The following is an 18,122-nucleotide window of genomic DNA, read 5'->3' as shown; positions in this document are numbered from 1 at the left end:
CAAAGGATAGTAATTAGTAATATGTAGTATATGACATTTTGAAAGTAACTTGCCCAACACTGCCTTTAGCTGGGTGACATCAATGTAAAGACATAATCTATTGACCCTTATCTGTAGAACTCCCCCCTGGCTCACCTCAGCTTTGCAGAAGCTATTTCCCTCTGTAGATGCAGTCATAATGTCATGCCTAGACTATAGAGCAGGGCGCCCCAATTACTTTTCACCAAGGGCCACATTTTGCTGGGGGCCGAATGAAAGATTTTGGGTAGCCTATTTGAAGCCAGATTTAGAGGAATAACTAATTTTAAATTAACATTTGTGATGTCATAATTCAGTCTTAACCACCAATATTTGATCCTTTTCTCACTCACTCCTATGTCACCACCTGCTCTCCCTGCAGGGCTTGAAATTAACCTTTTTTTTTACCACCTGCCAATATGGCCTCTACATTTTAAAGTTACCAGCCAATTAGAATTTCCACTAGCCAAAATGTTTTTCTTGAAATGAACCAGAATATTTAATTATATTATATAAATATTAATTTAAGCATAAGTATCAGTAAGTGGCCCGGGATTCTCAAAGCCTGTGTTGAGGGTCACACAAACAAAAATGCACTCTTGAAGCTAAATAAATCCAAAACCAACGAGTTAATTATTTAAATTTTTACTTCAAACTTCCTCAATGTAGAACAGTAATTTCTTACACATGAGATTACTTTTAGCCTTTTAGTCATCAAGATTATTGAAAGATATTCCAGAATCCTGACTGAAATGTTATAACAGAAGTTGACTATTAGAATGACTTGGACGGGGGCACGGTGGCGCAGTGGTAAGCGCCGTCGCCTCACAGCTAGAAGGTCCTGGGTTCGACTCCCACCTGGGACGCTGTGCGCACTGAAGGAGTGTGTGCCCGTCCGCATGTCCTCGAGTGCCCACCGCCTGGGTGTCAAAAGGGCCTTTCTGTGTGGAGTTTGCATGTTCTCCCCGCGCCCCCTGGGGGTTTCCTTCATATAGGAGCCCCCTTCACCAAAACATGCAATATCCTGGTCACTGAAGTGGTGCCTCCTCTGGTCGTTAGGGGCACCTGTTTGGAGGGAGGGGAACTCGTTGGAATAGCGTGATCCTCCCACGTGCTATGTCCTACCGGTGAAGCTTCCCCTGTCAGGTGAAAAGAAGTGGCTGGCTAACTACCTGTCAGGTGAAAAGAAGTGGCTGGCTACTGCCCATGTCTCGGAGGAAGCATGGGCTCTCCCCAGATCGACAGAGGGTGGAGCAGCAACCAGGATAAATAAATTAAAATGAGCACTAATGGGGGATAAAAATGGGATAAAAAATTGTTTGGGGGGGGAGGGGATAAAAAAGAATGACTTGGACATGAACCATTGGACACTTCCTCAGTGCGTTCAGGTACACTGAAAAAAAAATCTAATTCCAGCACGGGCCACACAGGGGGCGCTCTTTGGGGAACCCTGCAGTACACTGCGCGCCGGGGCAATGGGGCAAAAGGAATGCCCCTGGGTGGGCATTCCTTATATATATATATATATATATATATATATATATATATATATATATATATATATATATTCCTGGGCAGAATATCCCAGTTGAGTGACGTCACACCCGAGTTGACCACGTTCCCTTAAAACAGTCGGGAAACCGGGAAACCAGTCAGGTTTAGCTCTAGCCAGGCTAAGCATTGTTAGCAACAGTTGATAATGTATTTTGCAGTATTTTTTGCCCTACACTGGAACTCATGTTGACTCATTTGTAGCATTATAGGGGGTGGGCAACTGGCGGCCTGCGGCCACTCCGTGTGGCCCCTGGGTCAATTTCCTTCCCCCAACCCCCTCCCCCCCCTTTTAAAGCTAGAGCAAAGTTTCTGGTGCCATCTGAATGGAAGAATTACTAAATTTGAATATGAAAAATATAAATGTTGGTATAATAAACTTTGATTACCAGTCCTTTTCATCAAATTAGTAGCTATAATTGGGAGTGATGGTGTTACAGTAGGCTACTGGTGGAAGTGCACGGTCACAATCTGGCCCTCTGGTAGCGAGGACATTTTTTGTGTGGCTCCGCTCTATCATCAAAGTTGCCCATCCCTGCCACCAAGGTGAGACTACTCTTCCTGGGGTCTAAACACGTAAAATACAAACATAAAAATCCAAAAACATTTACAAGAAAACAACACAAGAACAAAAAAAGAAAACAAAAAAGAAAAGTGAATCGTGAAACCGTCCTTTGTGTGAGAGAGAGACTGAATCACAATCATGGGGTCGGGTTGTATTACTTTGTTTCTGATTTTGAATATTGGGAACACGCATAAAAATTGTCAAAATTCCCCAAATTCCCGAGCTTAACTTCCCATGGAAAAATGACAGAAAGGTCTCGGTCCTGGTTCTCCTGGACATAAGTGCCACTTTTGACACAATAGACCAGGACATTCTCATTGATCGTCTTCATAACTGGGTCTGTCTCTCAGGAACTGCTCTGAATTGGTTCTGCTCCTATATCTCAGGGAGATTTGTTTGTTAATATGGGCGATCATACATCAGGCAAGTATGATTTACCTTTGGTGTTGCTCAAGGAAGCTGTCTTGGTCCCCTTATCTTTTTACTATACATGCTTCCCCTGGGCGACATCATTAGAAAGCACAAGATGAATTTCCATAGCTACACTGATGATACGCACCTTTACATCTCACTGGAGCCAGATGATGACAATGCTCTAAACTCCCTGTCCAATTGTATTGCTGCAGTTAATATTTGGATGAATGACAATTTCCTAAAATCTGAGGTAACCTGTCTGGGCATTGTCTTAGACTCTGACCTTAATCTTAAATCACATATAAAGAAAGTTACTAAAACAGCATTTTATCATTTAAGAAATATCGCAAAAGTACATCCATTTTTATCCCAAAAAGATGCAGGAAAAACTTATCCACGCGTTTATTTTGAGCAGACTTGATTATTGCAATGCTCTTTTTACTGGCCTTCTAAGCTGTTGATTGACAAACTCCAACTGATCCAAAATTCTGCTGCTAGAATTTGAACTAAAACAAGGAAGAGAGAACACATCACCCTGATTTTATTTACACTCCATTGGCTCCCTCCCTGTATCTTTTAGAATAAATTATAAGGTTATATTACTTGTCTACAAGGCTCTAAATGGTTTAGGACCGGCCTACATCGCAGACACTGTTGTTTTATAATGCTTCTCGAGCTCTTAGATCTTCATACTGCTGGGTTTTTAAACGTAAATATCACTGTACATATGAAAATAGGCAGCGCAGCCTTTTTTTTAACTACGCTCCAAAGCTCTGGAATACCATACCTAAACTCAGAAGAGATTTGAGCTCTGTAAACATTTTTAAACGGCAGTTAAAAACCTATTTATTTAACCTGGCTTTTAACTAAAGTCAATGGACTTGTTTTATTCTTTTATTTTCACACTTACCAATTTGTATTTGCTCTGTCATCTATTAACCTGATGTTTTTTATATTTATTATTTGTGTATTGTTTTTATTTGCATCTTCTTTTCCTTTTAATATCAATCATTCCTATTCTTATTTTTACATCTTGTAAAGCACCTTGAACTGCATCTATTGTATGAAAAGTGCTCTATAAACAGAGCATACATTTATTATGATTATTATACAGCTTTTGTGAGTTGCCATCTCCCAATGGCCATTGTTTCCACTAGGAAAAACAGGTGCAGGACGTGTCCTGCAAGATTTCAAATTCCAGAACAAGTGGGATAAATTCCGGACACATATTAAATCTGTGTTTATTGAGCTTAAAAACAATGGATATCGGCTTAGGCTATATAAAGAATGACATAATTAGGCATGTAGATTTATATTTTTTATTTAAAAGTATAAACCAGCTCAATCATTTGTCCCGACTCCCGACAATAGACTCCGACCACGCCATGCGTTCATTAGGGCAAAAATAAGCACTTTTCGAAATAAGCATGGCTCATAATTTCTTAATTAGCTTAATCTTTGAAAATAAACAAAAACAATTAAAAAACTATTGCTCACAAATATTTTAATTAGTGCAGCTGCCGATTTGAAATCAAATATTCCCGTTTGCTATTATAGGCTAGGCTTTTTATCAGATAGGGTTAGGGTCCTAGCCTACTACACAGTCATTAAAACATGAATAATATGCATTTATTTAATAGAAGGACATGTGTGTGACTGTGAATGTGTGTATGAAAATGTCCTGCAATTACAGGACAACGGAAAGCCTGCCAATGGCAGATAGAGCTAACGGTTTGACAAATTTAAACTACATTACCCAGAAATCTGTCAGTAAAGCGCTCTGTGATGCTTCTGGGGCATTCCTTTTGTACTGGGCACTGGGGATTTCACAGTGACGTGACCTGCCTCATCAGACCCGATTTCAAAATCCAAGATGGCAGCTTGCCCTTCAACAGTAGTCACAGTTGCAGTAAATACTATTTATTAGCAATTCTGTCTTATTTGTGTCTCATTAAATCAGTAGTACACACTTCTATCTAGTCTAACTTCTATCTGTGGACATGCTGCTACAGTGTTTGTATGCACAAAATCAACTCTTATTGCTAACAATGGCTAGTCTAGCTAGAAACCAGCTAGTAACCCTGGCTGGTTTCCCGACTGTTTAAATGGAAGGGACAGAACTCGGGTGTGACGTCACTCAACTGGGATATCCCTAGTTCCCGATATAAAAGGAATGAATACCAGGAAGGAACCCAAAGAAAGAGAGAGGATAAGAGCAGTGAGCAAACACTGGAATCAGAATCCAAAATTTGGACAAACAGGGAGAAGCTGCAGTGTGTAGACGGTTTTCACAGAATTGTGTGAAGCTGTTGTTTACACTGATTTTACAACAGCTAAGAGGGGTTTACGGCACGCCGTGTCATGTTGTGCCGTAAAGCCCTCTTAGCTGTTGTAAAATCAATGTAAACCAATCCATTTAGAATGTGTATGTTGTCAAGTTAAAACGATTTATTTCCGCCTCTTCAGAAAGGCCTTGGCTTCGTTCTGGAGTCCTTGGATGTCTTCCTGGCCGCTGTCCGAGTCAGGAGGGACGTAGTCCGAGTCGCCGCCATCGCCGGCCTCGCTGTCGTCGTTAATGAAGCTGTCCTGCTCCCCGGAGTCTTCGTCCTCGTCTTCATCGGCAGGGTCTCTGGGAGCGGCCCTGGTACTCCGCGCTGCCAGAGGAGAGCACAGCATCGAATGAGCCAGAGTGATTCGCAGACGGAAACACCACAACGTAAAGAGCGTGGCGCCGGTTACAACAATTATGAATTTACATTTTGGGCTCATAATTAGTACGACATATCCCCCAAAAAAACAAAAACAGGTCCCCAAGGACAGAAAGAGAAAAAGGTGGCATTCTAAATGTGCGTTCAACACCTGTGACATCACTTGTTGCTGGACGTTCTGCTAGGGCTGACATCACAGGTGTACAATTCCATTTCAGGAGCAGTGCCCCCTGCAGTTTACAAAAACGAGTCTAAGTGTACCTATGTGTGATTCAAAAATAAAAGCTTCTTCCCCACTAAAATCCCATTGCTATATACCCCTCCCACATATTAATGCAATGTGGTCTCCAACCTGCACCATGCTCATTAAAGCCGCCCTCCAGTCAGTGTTGCTACCTGTTTCACACTTAATGGTCTTTTTCAAACATTCTATGAGTGCTTCCTATAAGGCAGTGTTTCACAAACTATGGGTCGGGACTAGGGATGTTCATTTTGAGCAATTTCCATAATCGAAAATCGGGAAAATTAACGATCAATTATCGATTATCGATAGCGTAATAATAATAATAATAATAATAATAATAATATATATATATATATTTTTTTTTACTCTGGTCTGGTAATAACGTTGTGCGTTCTCGGCCAGCTATAATGGCGATGCCGCTGTGTAGTAAGAATATCAGACACTAGCGCTGTGGCCAGGTAAACAAACATGTTACATGTCAGGTTACATGATGTAAGGCAATCGGTGTCTTCCAGCTTAGCTGACAGCACAAGAGTCAAATCAACAGGCCTGAGCCTCACTGAGGTCCGCAGACCGCTGGGTGTGTTCGTTTGTGTCCCCGGCGCATGCCGGTGTGAATTCCCCATGTTTAAAAGAGTTTTGTTGGCACAAAGGCCCGTGCCCAGCCAGAAAACTAGAGACTATATGAAGCTCCACCTCACGTTAGTCGGCTGTGCAATGGAGTGGGGCGAGGAGGAACGAATTCCACCCAAACTTAGTCCAAAAAAAAAATATATATATATATATTTTTTTTAATAATAACAATAATCGATCAAAATTCCACATGATCGATTCAATTCCTTAACGATCAATTATCGATTTTCGATAATTGATGAACATCCCTAGTCGGGACCCAATTTGGGTCGCAGAACGGTGGGGGGTGGGTCGCCAACTGGTCGTCATGGCAACGCATTACCGTATGTTTTTTTGTGAGTTTGGGTCCCAGGGAGACACCAAATGTATCTTTTGGGTCCCAAGATGAAACCGTTTGGTGTAAGCTCTAAGGGAAGAGACAGCCACATTACCTGCCCTGCTCTAAGGGAAGAGACAGCCACATTACCTGCCCTGCTCTAAGGGAAGAGACAGACACATTACCTGCCCTGCTCTAAGGGAAGAGACAGACACATTACCTGCCCTGCTCTAAGGGAAGAGACAGCCACATTACCTGCCCTGCTCTAAGGGAAGAGACAGCCACATTACCTGCCCTGCTCTAAGGGAAGAGACAGTCACATTACCTGCCCTGCTCTAAGGGAAGAGACAGCCACATTACCTGCCCTGCTCTAAGGGAAGAGACAGCCACATTACCTGCCCTGCTCTAAGGGAAGAGACAGCCACATTACCTGCCCTGCTCTAAGGGAAGAGACAGACACATTACCTGCCCTGCTCTAAGGGAAGAGACAGCCACATTACCTGCCCTGCTCTAAGGGAAGAGACAGCCACATTACCTGCCCTGCTCTAAGGGAAGAGACAGCCACATTACCTGCCCTGCTCTAAGGGAAGAGACAGCCACATTACCTGCCCTGCTCTAAGGGAAGAGACAGCCACATTACCTGCCCTGCTCTAAGGGAAGAGACAGCCACATTACCTGCCCTGCTCTAAGGGAAGAGACAGCCACATTACCTGCCCTGCTCTAAGGGAAGAGACAGACACATTACCTGCCCTGCTCTAAGGGAAGAGACAGCCACATTACCTGCCCTGCTCTAAGGGAAGAGACAGCCACATTACCTGCCCTGCTCTAAGGGAAGAGACAGCCACATTACCTGCCCTGCTCTAAGGGAAGAGACAGCCACATTACCTGCCCTGCTCTAAGGGAAGAGACAGCCACATTACCTGCCCTGCTCTAAGGGAAGAGACAGCCACATTACCTGCCCTGCTCTAAGGGAAGAGACAGACACATTACCTGCCCTGCTCTAAGGGAAGAGACAGACACATTACCTGCCCTGCTCTAAGGGAAGAGACAGCCACATTACCTGCCCTGCTCTAAGGGAAGAGACAGCCACATTACCTGCCCTGCTCTAAGGGAAGAGACAGCCACATTACCTGCCCTGCTCTAAGGGAAGAGACAGCCACATTACCTGCCCTGCTCTAAGGGAAGAGACAGCCACATTACCTGCCCTGCTCTAAGGGAAGAGACAGACACATTACCTGCCCTGCTCTAAGGGAAGAGACAGACACATTACCTGCCCTGCTCTAAGGGAAGAGACAGCCACATTACCTGCCCTGCTCTAAGGGAAGAGACAGACACATTACCTGCCCTGCTCTAAGGGAAGAGACAGACACATTACCTGCCCTGCTCTAAGGGAAGAGACAGACACATTACCTGCCCTGCTCTAAGGGAAGAGACAGACACATTACCTGCCCTGCTCTAAGGGAAGAGACAGACACATTACCTGCCCTGCTCTAAGGGAAGAGACAGACACATTACCTGCCCTGCTCTAAGGGAAGAGACAGCCACATTACCTGCCCTGCTCTAAGGGAAGAGACAGCCACATTACCTGCCCTGCTCTAAGGGAAGAGACAGCCACATTACCTGCCCTGCTCTAAGGGAAGAGACAGCCACATTACCTGCCCTGCTCTAAGGGAAGAGACAGCCACATTACCTGCCCTGCTCTAAGGGAAGAGACAGACACATTACCTGCCCTGCTCTAAGGGAAGAGACAGCCACATTACCTGCCCTGCTCTAAGGGAAGAGACAGACACATTACCTGCCCTGCTCTAAGGGAAGAGACAGCCACATTACCTGCCCTGCTCTAAGGGAAGAGACAGCCACATTACCTGCCCTGCTCTAAGGGAAGAGACAGACACATTACCTGCCCTGCTCTAAGGGAAGAGACAGACACATTACCTGCCCTGCTCTAAGGGAAGAGACAGCCACATTACCTGCCCTGCTCTAAGGGAAGAGACAGACACATTACCTTGCAGAATTCTCAACCACCGGGCAACGGATTTCAACATGTATGGCACCATTGAAATCAGCGTGACTCGTACTTACAAGCCAGCTAGTGTGTCAGTCATGGCAGTGGTGTTTTGAGCCTGACGTAGCTTAGTACGGCAGCAGGATTACCTAACGTATCCAACAGCTAACTAGCTAGTAGTTAAAGGAACACTCCGCCCATTTTCAACCAGCTTTGTATCATTAGAACATCAGTAGTATATCAGAAAACTGTAAACGGTTTTGAAGTCTGTCATTTAATTTGACAGTGATTGAGTGTTAAAGTGTGGACCAGTGACATCACTGGTCCACACTAACTCAAATTAATAACTCATTAACTCAAATCAACTCTCAATAACTGTCAAACTATTCATCATTCATCTAGTTTGACAGTTATTGAGAGTTGATTTGAGTTAATGAGTTATTCATTTGAGTTAGTGTGGACCAGTGATGTCACTGGTCCACACTTTAACACTCAATAACTGTCAAATTAAATGACAGACTTCAAAACAGTTTACAGTTTTCTGATAAACTACTGATGTTCTAATGATACAAAGCTGGTTGAAAATGGGCGGAGTGTTCCTTTAAGTTAGCTTGCCCTCACAATGGAGAGAAAAAAAAAAAAAAAAGATCAAAATTAGGGATGTCAACCGTTAAACGTTGACCGCCGAGAACATCTCTGACCGCTTCAGCATGTCGGTTAAACGGTTAATTTGCATACAGCGGTGTTGCCAAACTGCCGATTTTTTTCCTTCTTCGTGGGAAGCAATGTTAGCCTAAGTATATTAAAACATGGCACAAGGGTTAAACTAGTATTATATAGAAATTAATAGCTCCTGCCTCTGACGATAACAACATTAATTTAGAGAAACTTGCGTTTGAGAGAGGAGCGCTTCATGGAAGCTGTCTCTCTGTCTCTGTCTCTCACACACACACACATTTGAATTCTTTATTTGCTTCCACAAATTATATTAAAATGAGAGGGAATCAAATATAATGGGTTAGACATTTCATACACACACATAGCACCTTCTCCTCCACACAGCAAGGCTGCTGACAGCTGAAACAGAGCAATATTTAGCAAAGCTGTTTGACTTTGCTCTTAGACATGCCAGCAATGTTCAGACCACTAATTTTAAATTTATGTACATGGCCCAGGCTTCCGAATATGAGCACACAGAATCTACATCTGTACCCAAAGTTGGTTATAATTTCAAGTAGTGGTTGATACTTGGAATATTTATCTTGGAAAGCCTGGTCCATGTACAGATCAAAAACGCACACACACACACACACACACACACACACACACACACACACACACACACACACACACACACACACACACACACACACACACACACACACACACACACACACACACACACACACACACACACACACACACACACACACACACGCACACCCCCTGCTCTGAATTTCTGACCGACAGGCAGCTCAAGGCCTTACATTCAGATCATGTAAGTGTGAGTCAAGAAGCGTCGCTAGAAACACGTTGCCACCAAAACCGTTGTTTCCCTACGGCACGGCACGGCACGGCACGGTACGGTACGGCACGCCAGGCGTGCGCTCCTCTTGCGCAGCACATCGTGTTTTTCTGGCGGTTTTAGGTGTGCATAAAATTATTATTATTATTAGCGCAGGCGTAGAGTCGTCAATGTCAGTTAAGCCCCGGCAGTCAATCAAATCAAGCAGGAGGCGGGCTTTCCTTCCTGTTGTGACCTATGGTTGTGACGCTGTTAATGTGGTGTGAACGGTGGGACAGAGGAAAACAGTTAAAAGCTGATACTAGTGGTCTTTAACAAGGTGTAACAGCCCAAGTTATACTCATCATTTTGAGAGAACAAATCGGGAGATTTTATTTTTAGGCCAAATCGTGCAACCAGTTCAAAAACAGAAAACTATCAGTTTTTGTAGAATACCTTTCTGATGATCTCTAACATGAGCCACTTCTTAACATGAAGTCTGGACCATGTCCGGCTAGCCAGAGCAGGATATTTTCCGGTTTTACCTTTTTAAACATGAGGGGTCTGTGTTTAGAAACAGCTGGAAATGGTCAGTATTCTCTCTGCCAGTGGTCTCTATAGAGTCGCTCAGAGTGAAGTAGTCTCGCTGGCCAGCCTCCCCTCCCTGCCGGGAGGAGTCTGGCTGCGCTGGTCCCCATTTTGGAATTGCGATGGGCGGCGCTTAGCGGCAGTGCCCTTGGAAAATAGTTTCCAGCAATCCAAATCTTCATCAAAACTTGCCATCTTCAGCATGTAGCAACGAGCTAGCATGCAGGTTTCTGCCGTTAGCTTGCTAACTAGTTAGCGTTGTTGTTTTCATTGCTGCGGTAGGGGACATTTACAGTGACACGCGGAAGAAGCCGCTCTGATTGACATGGTCAGAGCCAATGACAGAGCTTGTAAGCGGGGAGCGGAAATGCCGGCAGCGTCTGAAATGGACGCCTCCAATGGGAGAGCAGCTGTAGAGCAGGGGAGGGTTTATGCCAGCAGCCTGTTTCCATGCAGCCAGACTCCTCTCACGGAAGGGAGGGGAGGCTGGCCAGCGAGACTTCTCTTGAAGATACATTACATAGAGATCCAATTTAAAGTTGCTCACCGTCTTTACTACTCCAAGCATAAACTACACAAGATCTTCCCTTCTGTCTCGCCACTGTGCGACAGGTGTCAGGTGTCGGAGGGCACACTATCTCATGCCTTCTGGTTCTGCTCTTCACTAACATTTTTGACTGGTACTCTAAAGCCTACAAAATAACCCTACATCCGGAGGCAGAACTCACCATCTTCGGCTGCTCAGAGTCCTCTCTGATCTTCCCCTACAGCTGTGCAACAATCTCTGACACTGGGGACAACTGTCGCCAAAAGACTCATTCTGAAGGAATGGAAGTCCTCCTCTTCACCTTCTTTTCAGGTGTGGCTGATGGACATGATCTCTGTTATACAGATGGAGAGAGACTCAGGTCCCTGAGAACCAACATGCTTAGAAGGTTCTCAACTGTGTGGGACCCGTTTTTGGCTACCTTGCAGTAAACTGAGGTTGGGGGTGACGGATGGCTCACCTGGTTGGTATCTTATGGACCCCTTGCCTGGGATCCCTTGTCCATTATCTCCTACAAGCACATGAACACTTTGTATGGCTGGTAGCACCACGTTGTCATGTTAAATGTTCATGATGTATGTTTTTGTTTGTTCTTTGTTTGTTTGTTTTTTTCTTCCCTATCTTATGTGCTTTCTTTTCCTGTGTCTGAGCCTGTTTGTTTTGTTATTGTTATAAAAAAAAAATGAAAATAAAATCCCTGCCTCCCTGTATAAATAAAGGTTGAATAAAAAGTGTAAAAAAACAGAATAGAAAAGTAAAGCCTACCTGGTCTCTTGGTGTGTTTGTATTCCTTCCTGTGAAGAGGATTTTTCCTGTAAAGTGAAGAAAGTCAAAATCATCGTGTGATTCATGAGATTTTACCAGCAAACACAATGCGGTATTTTGTCCAATAACTCGTCGACGTCCATATATTGATAACTTTTTGTCTATTTTGGCATAATACTAGAATAGTCCCGGTCAACTGCTGCTGTGATACAAAACATTGCACCGATTGGCCCATAAGGGGGCGCTGTAATAAGTTCCCCAAGGCTCAACCCTGCCGGCCCTAAAAAACAACAACAACAACAACAACAACAACAACATCGTATACGTGTCCGAATGACACCAAATTCAGTCTGCAGGCTTCTTAGTGCCTTTATTTTGCCTGAAAGTAGCAAACGAATCAGGCAAGACATGACGGAGTTATTAACCAATGCAATGGCTGGCCTGAAGCTAGATACACATTATGACAAGAAATATCGCGCTCCTTTGTAGCGTCGCTCGCTGTGCGTGCTTTGTAGCGTCGCTCGCTGTGCGTGCTCGGACGCTCAACTGGCAGCACTCATTTCTACCGTGCCTCATTGGTTTGCCCTCAAGGTCGCCCGTAGACGCAGCTCGCCCACTCAACTGGCTTGCATGTACGTGGAACTGCTGGCCGCCTGAATATATTAGTAAGATTATGTGAAAGTACTCAAGTCAAATAACTGTATCTGTGGAGTGGTAAATTCCCTTAGTTCATGAACTAACCAAAGGCTCAATACGAAGACGTCTTGCGGGCTTGTGAGGCTCGTCTCTCAACATTCACATTTCCATTCAGGTTTTGTGCTGTTAAGCGAATAACTAGGTTGTGTTGTGTGGGGGTGAGGGATGGAGAGAACTGTATGTGTTGTGTGGGGGTGAGAGATGGAGAGCACTGTATGTGTTGTGTGAGGGTGAGGGATGGAGAGAACTGTATGTGTTGTGTGAGGGTGAGAGATGGAGAGCACTGTATGTGTTGTGTGAGGGTGAGGGATGGAGAGAACTGTATGTGTTGTGTGGGGGTGAGAGATGGAGAGAACTGTATGTCTGTGTTGTGTGGGGGTGAGAGATGGAGAGCACTGTATGTGTTGTGTGAGGGTGAGGGATGGAGAGAACTGTATGTGTTGTGTGGGGGTGAGAGATGGAGAGAACTGTATGTGTTGTGTGAGGGTGAGAGATGGAGAGAACTGTATGTGTTGTGTGAGGGTGAGGGATGGAGAGAACTGTATGTGTTGTGTGGGGGTGAGAGATGGAGAGAACTGTATGTGTTGTGTGGGGGTGAGAGATGGAGAGAACTGTATGTGTTGTGTGAGGGTGAGGGATGGAGAGAACTGTATGTGTTGTGTGAGGGTGAGAGATGGAGAGAACTGTATGTGTTGTGTGGGGGTGAGAGATGGAGAGAACTGTATGTGTTGTGTGAGGGTGAGGGATGGAGAGAACTGTATGTGTTGTGTGGGGGTGAGAGATGGAGAGAACTGTATGTGTTGTGTGAGGGTGAGAGATGGAGAGAACTGTATGTGTTGTGTGAGGGTGAGAGATGGAGAGAACTGTATGTGTTGTGTGGGGGTGAGAGATGGAGAGAACTGTATGTGTTGTGTGAGGGTGAGGGATGGAGAGAACTGTATGTGTTGTGTGGGGGTGAGAGATGGAGAGAACTGTATGTGTTGTGTGAGGGTGAGGGATGGAGAGAACTGTATGTGTTGTGTGAGGGTGAGGGATGGAGAGAACTGTATGTGTTGTGTGGGGGTGAGAGATGGAGAGAACTGTATGTCATATAATCTGCTGATGGCCATATTTCTTACTTCCTGGCGGTGATGAGTAAATATTACCAACATCACAGGAGAAATGCCCATTCTGACACGGCCAAAACAGTTGTGGGAGGAGTCACCGCGCAAAATACTTTTTTGAGAGCCTTTAGGATCCAGAACAACATCTGATATTATGCTGCAGGATTATCGGGTCGTTCTTCGGGCCGCTCTATTCCGCCAGCAGAGGGCCTCGCAGCAGAACAGACAAGCTGCCAGTTGTGCAGGACACAGGGGATGCACCAACTCTTTAAAAAATAGGCAAAAACCACATCAAGCGAGCGTAGAAACCTCTTTGCGAAATTGAGGTCGTTTTCTCTCTCTCAAGAATTATCAACCTTTTCGAATGCAATACTTCAATATGCGCAGAGAAATACGCCGATGGAAACACGACTACTGACACCGCACTAAACGCAGCTGCAAAATCAGGGGAAGTTTTTCTGGGTGTCACTTAAGTGGCTTTTAAACATGAAGTCTGGATCATGTCTGGCTAGCAGCTAGCAGGATATTTTCCGGTTTTACCTTTTTAAACATGAGGGGTCTTTGTTTAGAAACAGCTGGAAATGGTCAGTATTCTCTCTGCCAGTGGGCGGGGGTGCGGGAGCATGCACGTTATTGCCTACAAGGCAAATGGTTGTCGTGTGAGTCGTCGTCGGCGCTGTGCTCAATTGAAACAGCTTTAGCGAATCTTTAACCAAACTCCATTCAAAAACATGCCGTTTTAACTCGAGGGTCCATTCCGACCGCGAGGGGTGGCAGTATGCCAAAAATGAGCGCTTCCGCCTTTGTTACATAAAGCCGCCCAGTCAAAATAGTGGTCGGACCGTCGTCAATCACTGTGGGTGATTTATTTTACAAGTGGCATTCAAGTCATATCTGACTAGTTTTCAATGTATTTCTCCCCACAAAAGTTAGGCTAGGCCTATGTCTCACTTTTTCTGACATGGATCAGCAGCGCAGCAGTAAGCTCTCTCCTCTCCTCAGTGTGATGCACCGGACCTGCCTGCCTGCATAGCTGAAGCGCGTTGGGATCCCTATATGCTCTACCAAACAATTCAAAGCCGTTTGCAGCACTTGAGGAAACCGTGAGTTTGCTCGTTTAATTCGTTGATATAAGCGATTGCCCGAACGATTCATTAATTAATAAACTAGTGAACGTGAAGTGCCACCACCCGCCCACTCAGACATGATCGGGATTATGAGCTGCCAGAGTTAAACAGCACCCGCTTTTCCTATTATGCGGATATACCGGCGACCGAGATGAATATGATACGGACTCGCGGGAGTGCGCGTAGGCCGGCTAATTGTTGTTTAACATGCAGGCCAACCGGCTAGGAGCGGGTTATAATACGGATTCCACTGCATGTTAAGAAGTGGCTTTAGGCTGGTTTCACACCGACGACCCAAGCCTTGCCTTGCCTCAACCCACGCCTACGCCGAGCTGGGCGTGAACCTGTTACACGCTTTTGCGATCACACCGCACGCCTTTTGCACGCCGAACCTGGAGCCGAGTCACAAGCGCCTCTCCTCTCTCCCGACTGTATTTTTTCACGTGTTGTCCAGAATTGTCATGGGTAGGCTCTAGGTAAAATAAATCGGATATATTTAATGTTCTATTGATGCTGGATATGTATAACCAGGTCTGACTATAGTCGGACATTTTAGAGAGGTGATCTTGCAAGAATAGGCTATGTGCTGGCAGCCTGGCACAACAACATTGTCCATCTTGCTTCTTCGGTCGCTATTCTCTCTCATGAAGATTTGTTTGCCGACGGGGAGAAAGCCCCACGTGATAGCCACCCGTCAATCTCTTGTCTCTCTGCTCAACATGTTGTAGTAACTCCATTTTATTTTGAAATTCAGTTGACTTTGCAATTTCCGACGGATATTGTGCGTTTTTCTTTCATGGCTTGACAGAAGAAGCCTGCCTGCACGCGCCTTGTCGGCTTCAAAATAGAACTCACGCCTATTCGATAAAATCGGCAAGGCACAGGCAAGGCGTGGGTACACGCAGGGTTCACGCTCAGGCGGCCGGTGTACACAGCCTCGTTGACTAAAACGGACGCCTATTAAAAAGCGTGGGTAAAGGCAAGGCATAGGCAAGGCTTGGGTCGTCGGTGTGAAACCAGCCTTAAAGTCAAAATTACTCTTTAGATGATCAAGTTTTAAAGAGTAATTTTGTCTTCAGAAGCCACCAAGAGCTGTTTTCTGGAGCTCCCTCTCTCTCCACGGCTCTGGCCACTAGACTCCGGGCGGGAATATGAGCTTCAGTTTGCTTCATGCGCTAGTGAGCAGCTTACGTTCCAATGAACTCAATCTCTTATCCAGCTCTTTAATACAGAGAGAGGGACACTATGGTTACTGGATGGACAGCAAAAACTCTTTTTGGGGCCGCAGGGCATCACCGTCACGTGACTTGCAATACTGAGCTTGGCCACCGTGTTCAGTTTGCTTCCAGGATGAGAGCTGACGCTGGGGGTTTGGTGATGTCTGACCTGTAGCAGTCGGTGCCGTAAGGACACTCGGGTCGGTCGTCGTCCTCTCTCTCCTCCTCCTCCCCCTCATAGTCGCTGTCACCTGGATGGCTGCATTCCTGGAAATGGAGTGGGTTTTTCCTGAGAGATGTTGGGGAAAACAGGGCGGCCATGAGTCTTCAGTTCACTGCAAAAGGCACATTTTCACATGGACAATTTACTTAGGGTCTGCACCAAAATCACATCCAGTCAAGAACATATGGTCTGCACCAACATCACATCCAGTCAAGAACATAGGGTCTGCACCAAAACCACATCCAGTCAAGAACATAGGGTCTGCACCAACATCACATCTAGTCAAGAACATAGGGTCTGCATCAAAATCACATCCAGTCAAGAACATAGGGTCTGCATCAAAATCACATCCAGTCAGAACATAGGGTCTGCATCAAAATCACATCCAGTCAAGAACATAGGGTCTGCACCAAAATCACATCCAGTCAAGAACATAATGTCTGCACCAAAATCACATCCAGTCAAGAACATAGGGTCTGCACCAAAATCACATCCAGTCAAGAACATAGGGTCTGCACCAAAATCACATCCCATCAAGAACATAGGGTCTGCATCAAAATCACATCCAGTCAAGAACAGAGGGTCTGCACCAAAATCACATCCAGTCAAGAACATAGGGTCTGCACCAAAATCACATCCAGTCAAGAACATAGGGTCTGCATCAAAATCACATCCAGTCAAGAACAGAGGGTCTGCATCAAAATCACATCCAGTCAAGAACATAGGGTCTGCAACAAAATCACATCCAGTCAAGAACATAGGGTCTGCACCAAAATCACATCCAGTCAAGAACATAGGGTCTGCACCAAAATCACATCCAGTCAAGAACATAGGGTCTGCACCAAAATCACATCATATACCAACAGAAGAATATTTCAGGGGATTTTGGCACATTATTTCGGAGCGCTACCCACACGTTTAGCTGTGTTGCTCATTCCACGAATGCACCATCCTTACAAGTTCTACCCCGTTGTAAACGTGACTAATCAGGCTTCCCGACGATATAAAATACAATACCAATTGGTATTATTAAAGGGGAGAAATAATCGACCGAAATAAAGTTTACTACGTTAATATTTCTTCCCAAGGAGGAAAAAAATCACTACATTAGCAACATGTTGTATGCCAATTTAATATGCATATTAACCGTTTGACCGACATGCTTAACACACCAAGGACGTTCTTGGCGGTTAAACGGTTAACCGTCAACATCCCTCCTAAATTGGGACTACAGATGAAATTGAGCAATTGTGCTAATTCCGGCACATTTTACATTGATGTGTAATGCTGATATGATGATTAATGTGCACTGTCCAAATGAATGAATGAATAAATAAATAAATAAATAAATGAATGAATAAATTCCCAAACTCAAGACCTCGAAATGATCCAATTCATTTTTAATACTTTTCCTCCAGACTTTCCAGACCGACCTGCGTAGGAACCCTGACACTCATCCCTTCCGTTTCAACCTGAAACGTTCAGCGGTTGTTTCTGCGGAGGTGTGCGTACCTGTAGCAATCCTTCCCGTACGGGCACGGTGCTCGGAGGTTTTCTTTGGATGGGGCGGCGCCGGACGCAGCGGCGGCGTTTGATCCCACAGTCTCCGCTCTGTTGGCCGTCTGTCTGTTCCTCGACGTGCTGTCCTGGTCCTCGGGGTCGCTGAGGTCAGCCGCCTGCGCTGCGGTGCTCCTGTGAGCCGTGGACGCCTGGGCTCCTGTACCCCCCTCCTCTTCCTCCTCCATGTGGAAGCTGTCTGACTCCTCGCTCTCCTCCGCCCTCCGCTGCCTGGCTTTCAGAGCCTGAGAGGGACGTCCACAGAAAACAACACAAACACAAGGAGTTGTGGTCTTCACAATGCTATATCCATATTGGGGAAAAGCATGCTTTACTCTGTA

General features: G+C 45.2%; 1 protein-coding gene across 2 annotated transcripts in view; it reads right to left on the bottom strand.

Moving 5' to 3' along the window:
* Positions 1-3,893: 3,893 nt before the first annotated feature.
* The window catches only part of aplf (aprataxin and PNKP like factor), a 79,449-nt gene continuing 65,220 nt past the window's right edge, over positions 3,894-18,122 (bottom strand). For both annotated transcript variants that reach the window (XM_083635731.1, XM_083635732.1), the window contains 4 exons: positions 17,737-18,026; positions 16,171-16,290; positions 11,859-11,905; positions 3,894-5,202 (listed from right to left, as the gene is read on the bottom strand). In XM_083635731.1, coding sequence (XP_083491857.1) covers positions 4,997-5,202; positions 11,859-11,905; positions 16,171-16,290; positions 17,737-18,026 — 663 coding nt within the window. In that variant the 3' untranslated portion in view covers positions 3,894-4,996. The remainder of the gene's footprint in view (positions 5,203-11,858; positions 11,906-16,170; positions 16,291-17,736; positions 18,027-18,122) is intronic.

This window comes from Poromitra crassiceps (assembly GCF_964638095.1).
Source record: "Poromitra crassiceps genome assembly, chromosome: 4".
Classification (NCBI taxonomy): domain Eukaryota; kingdom Metazoa; phylum Chordata; class Actinopteri; order Beryciformes; family Melamphaidae; genus Poromitra; species Poromitra crassiceps.
Note: the sequence above shows the minus strand (reverse complement) of the source record. Positions and strands in the feature narration are given on the sequence as shown.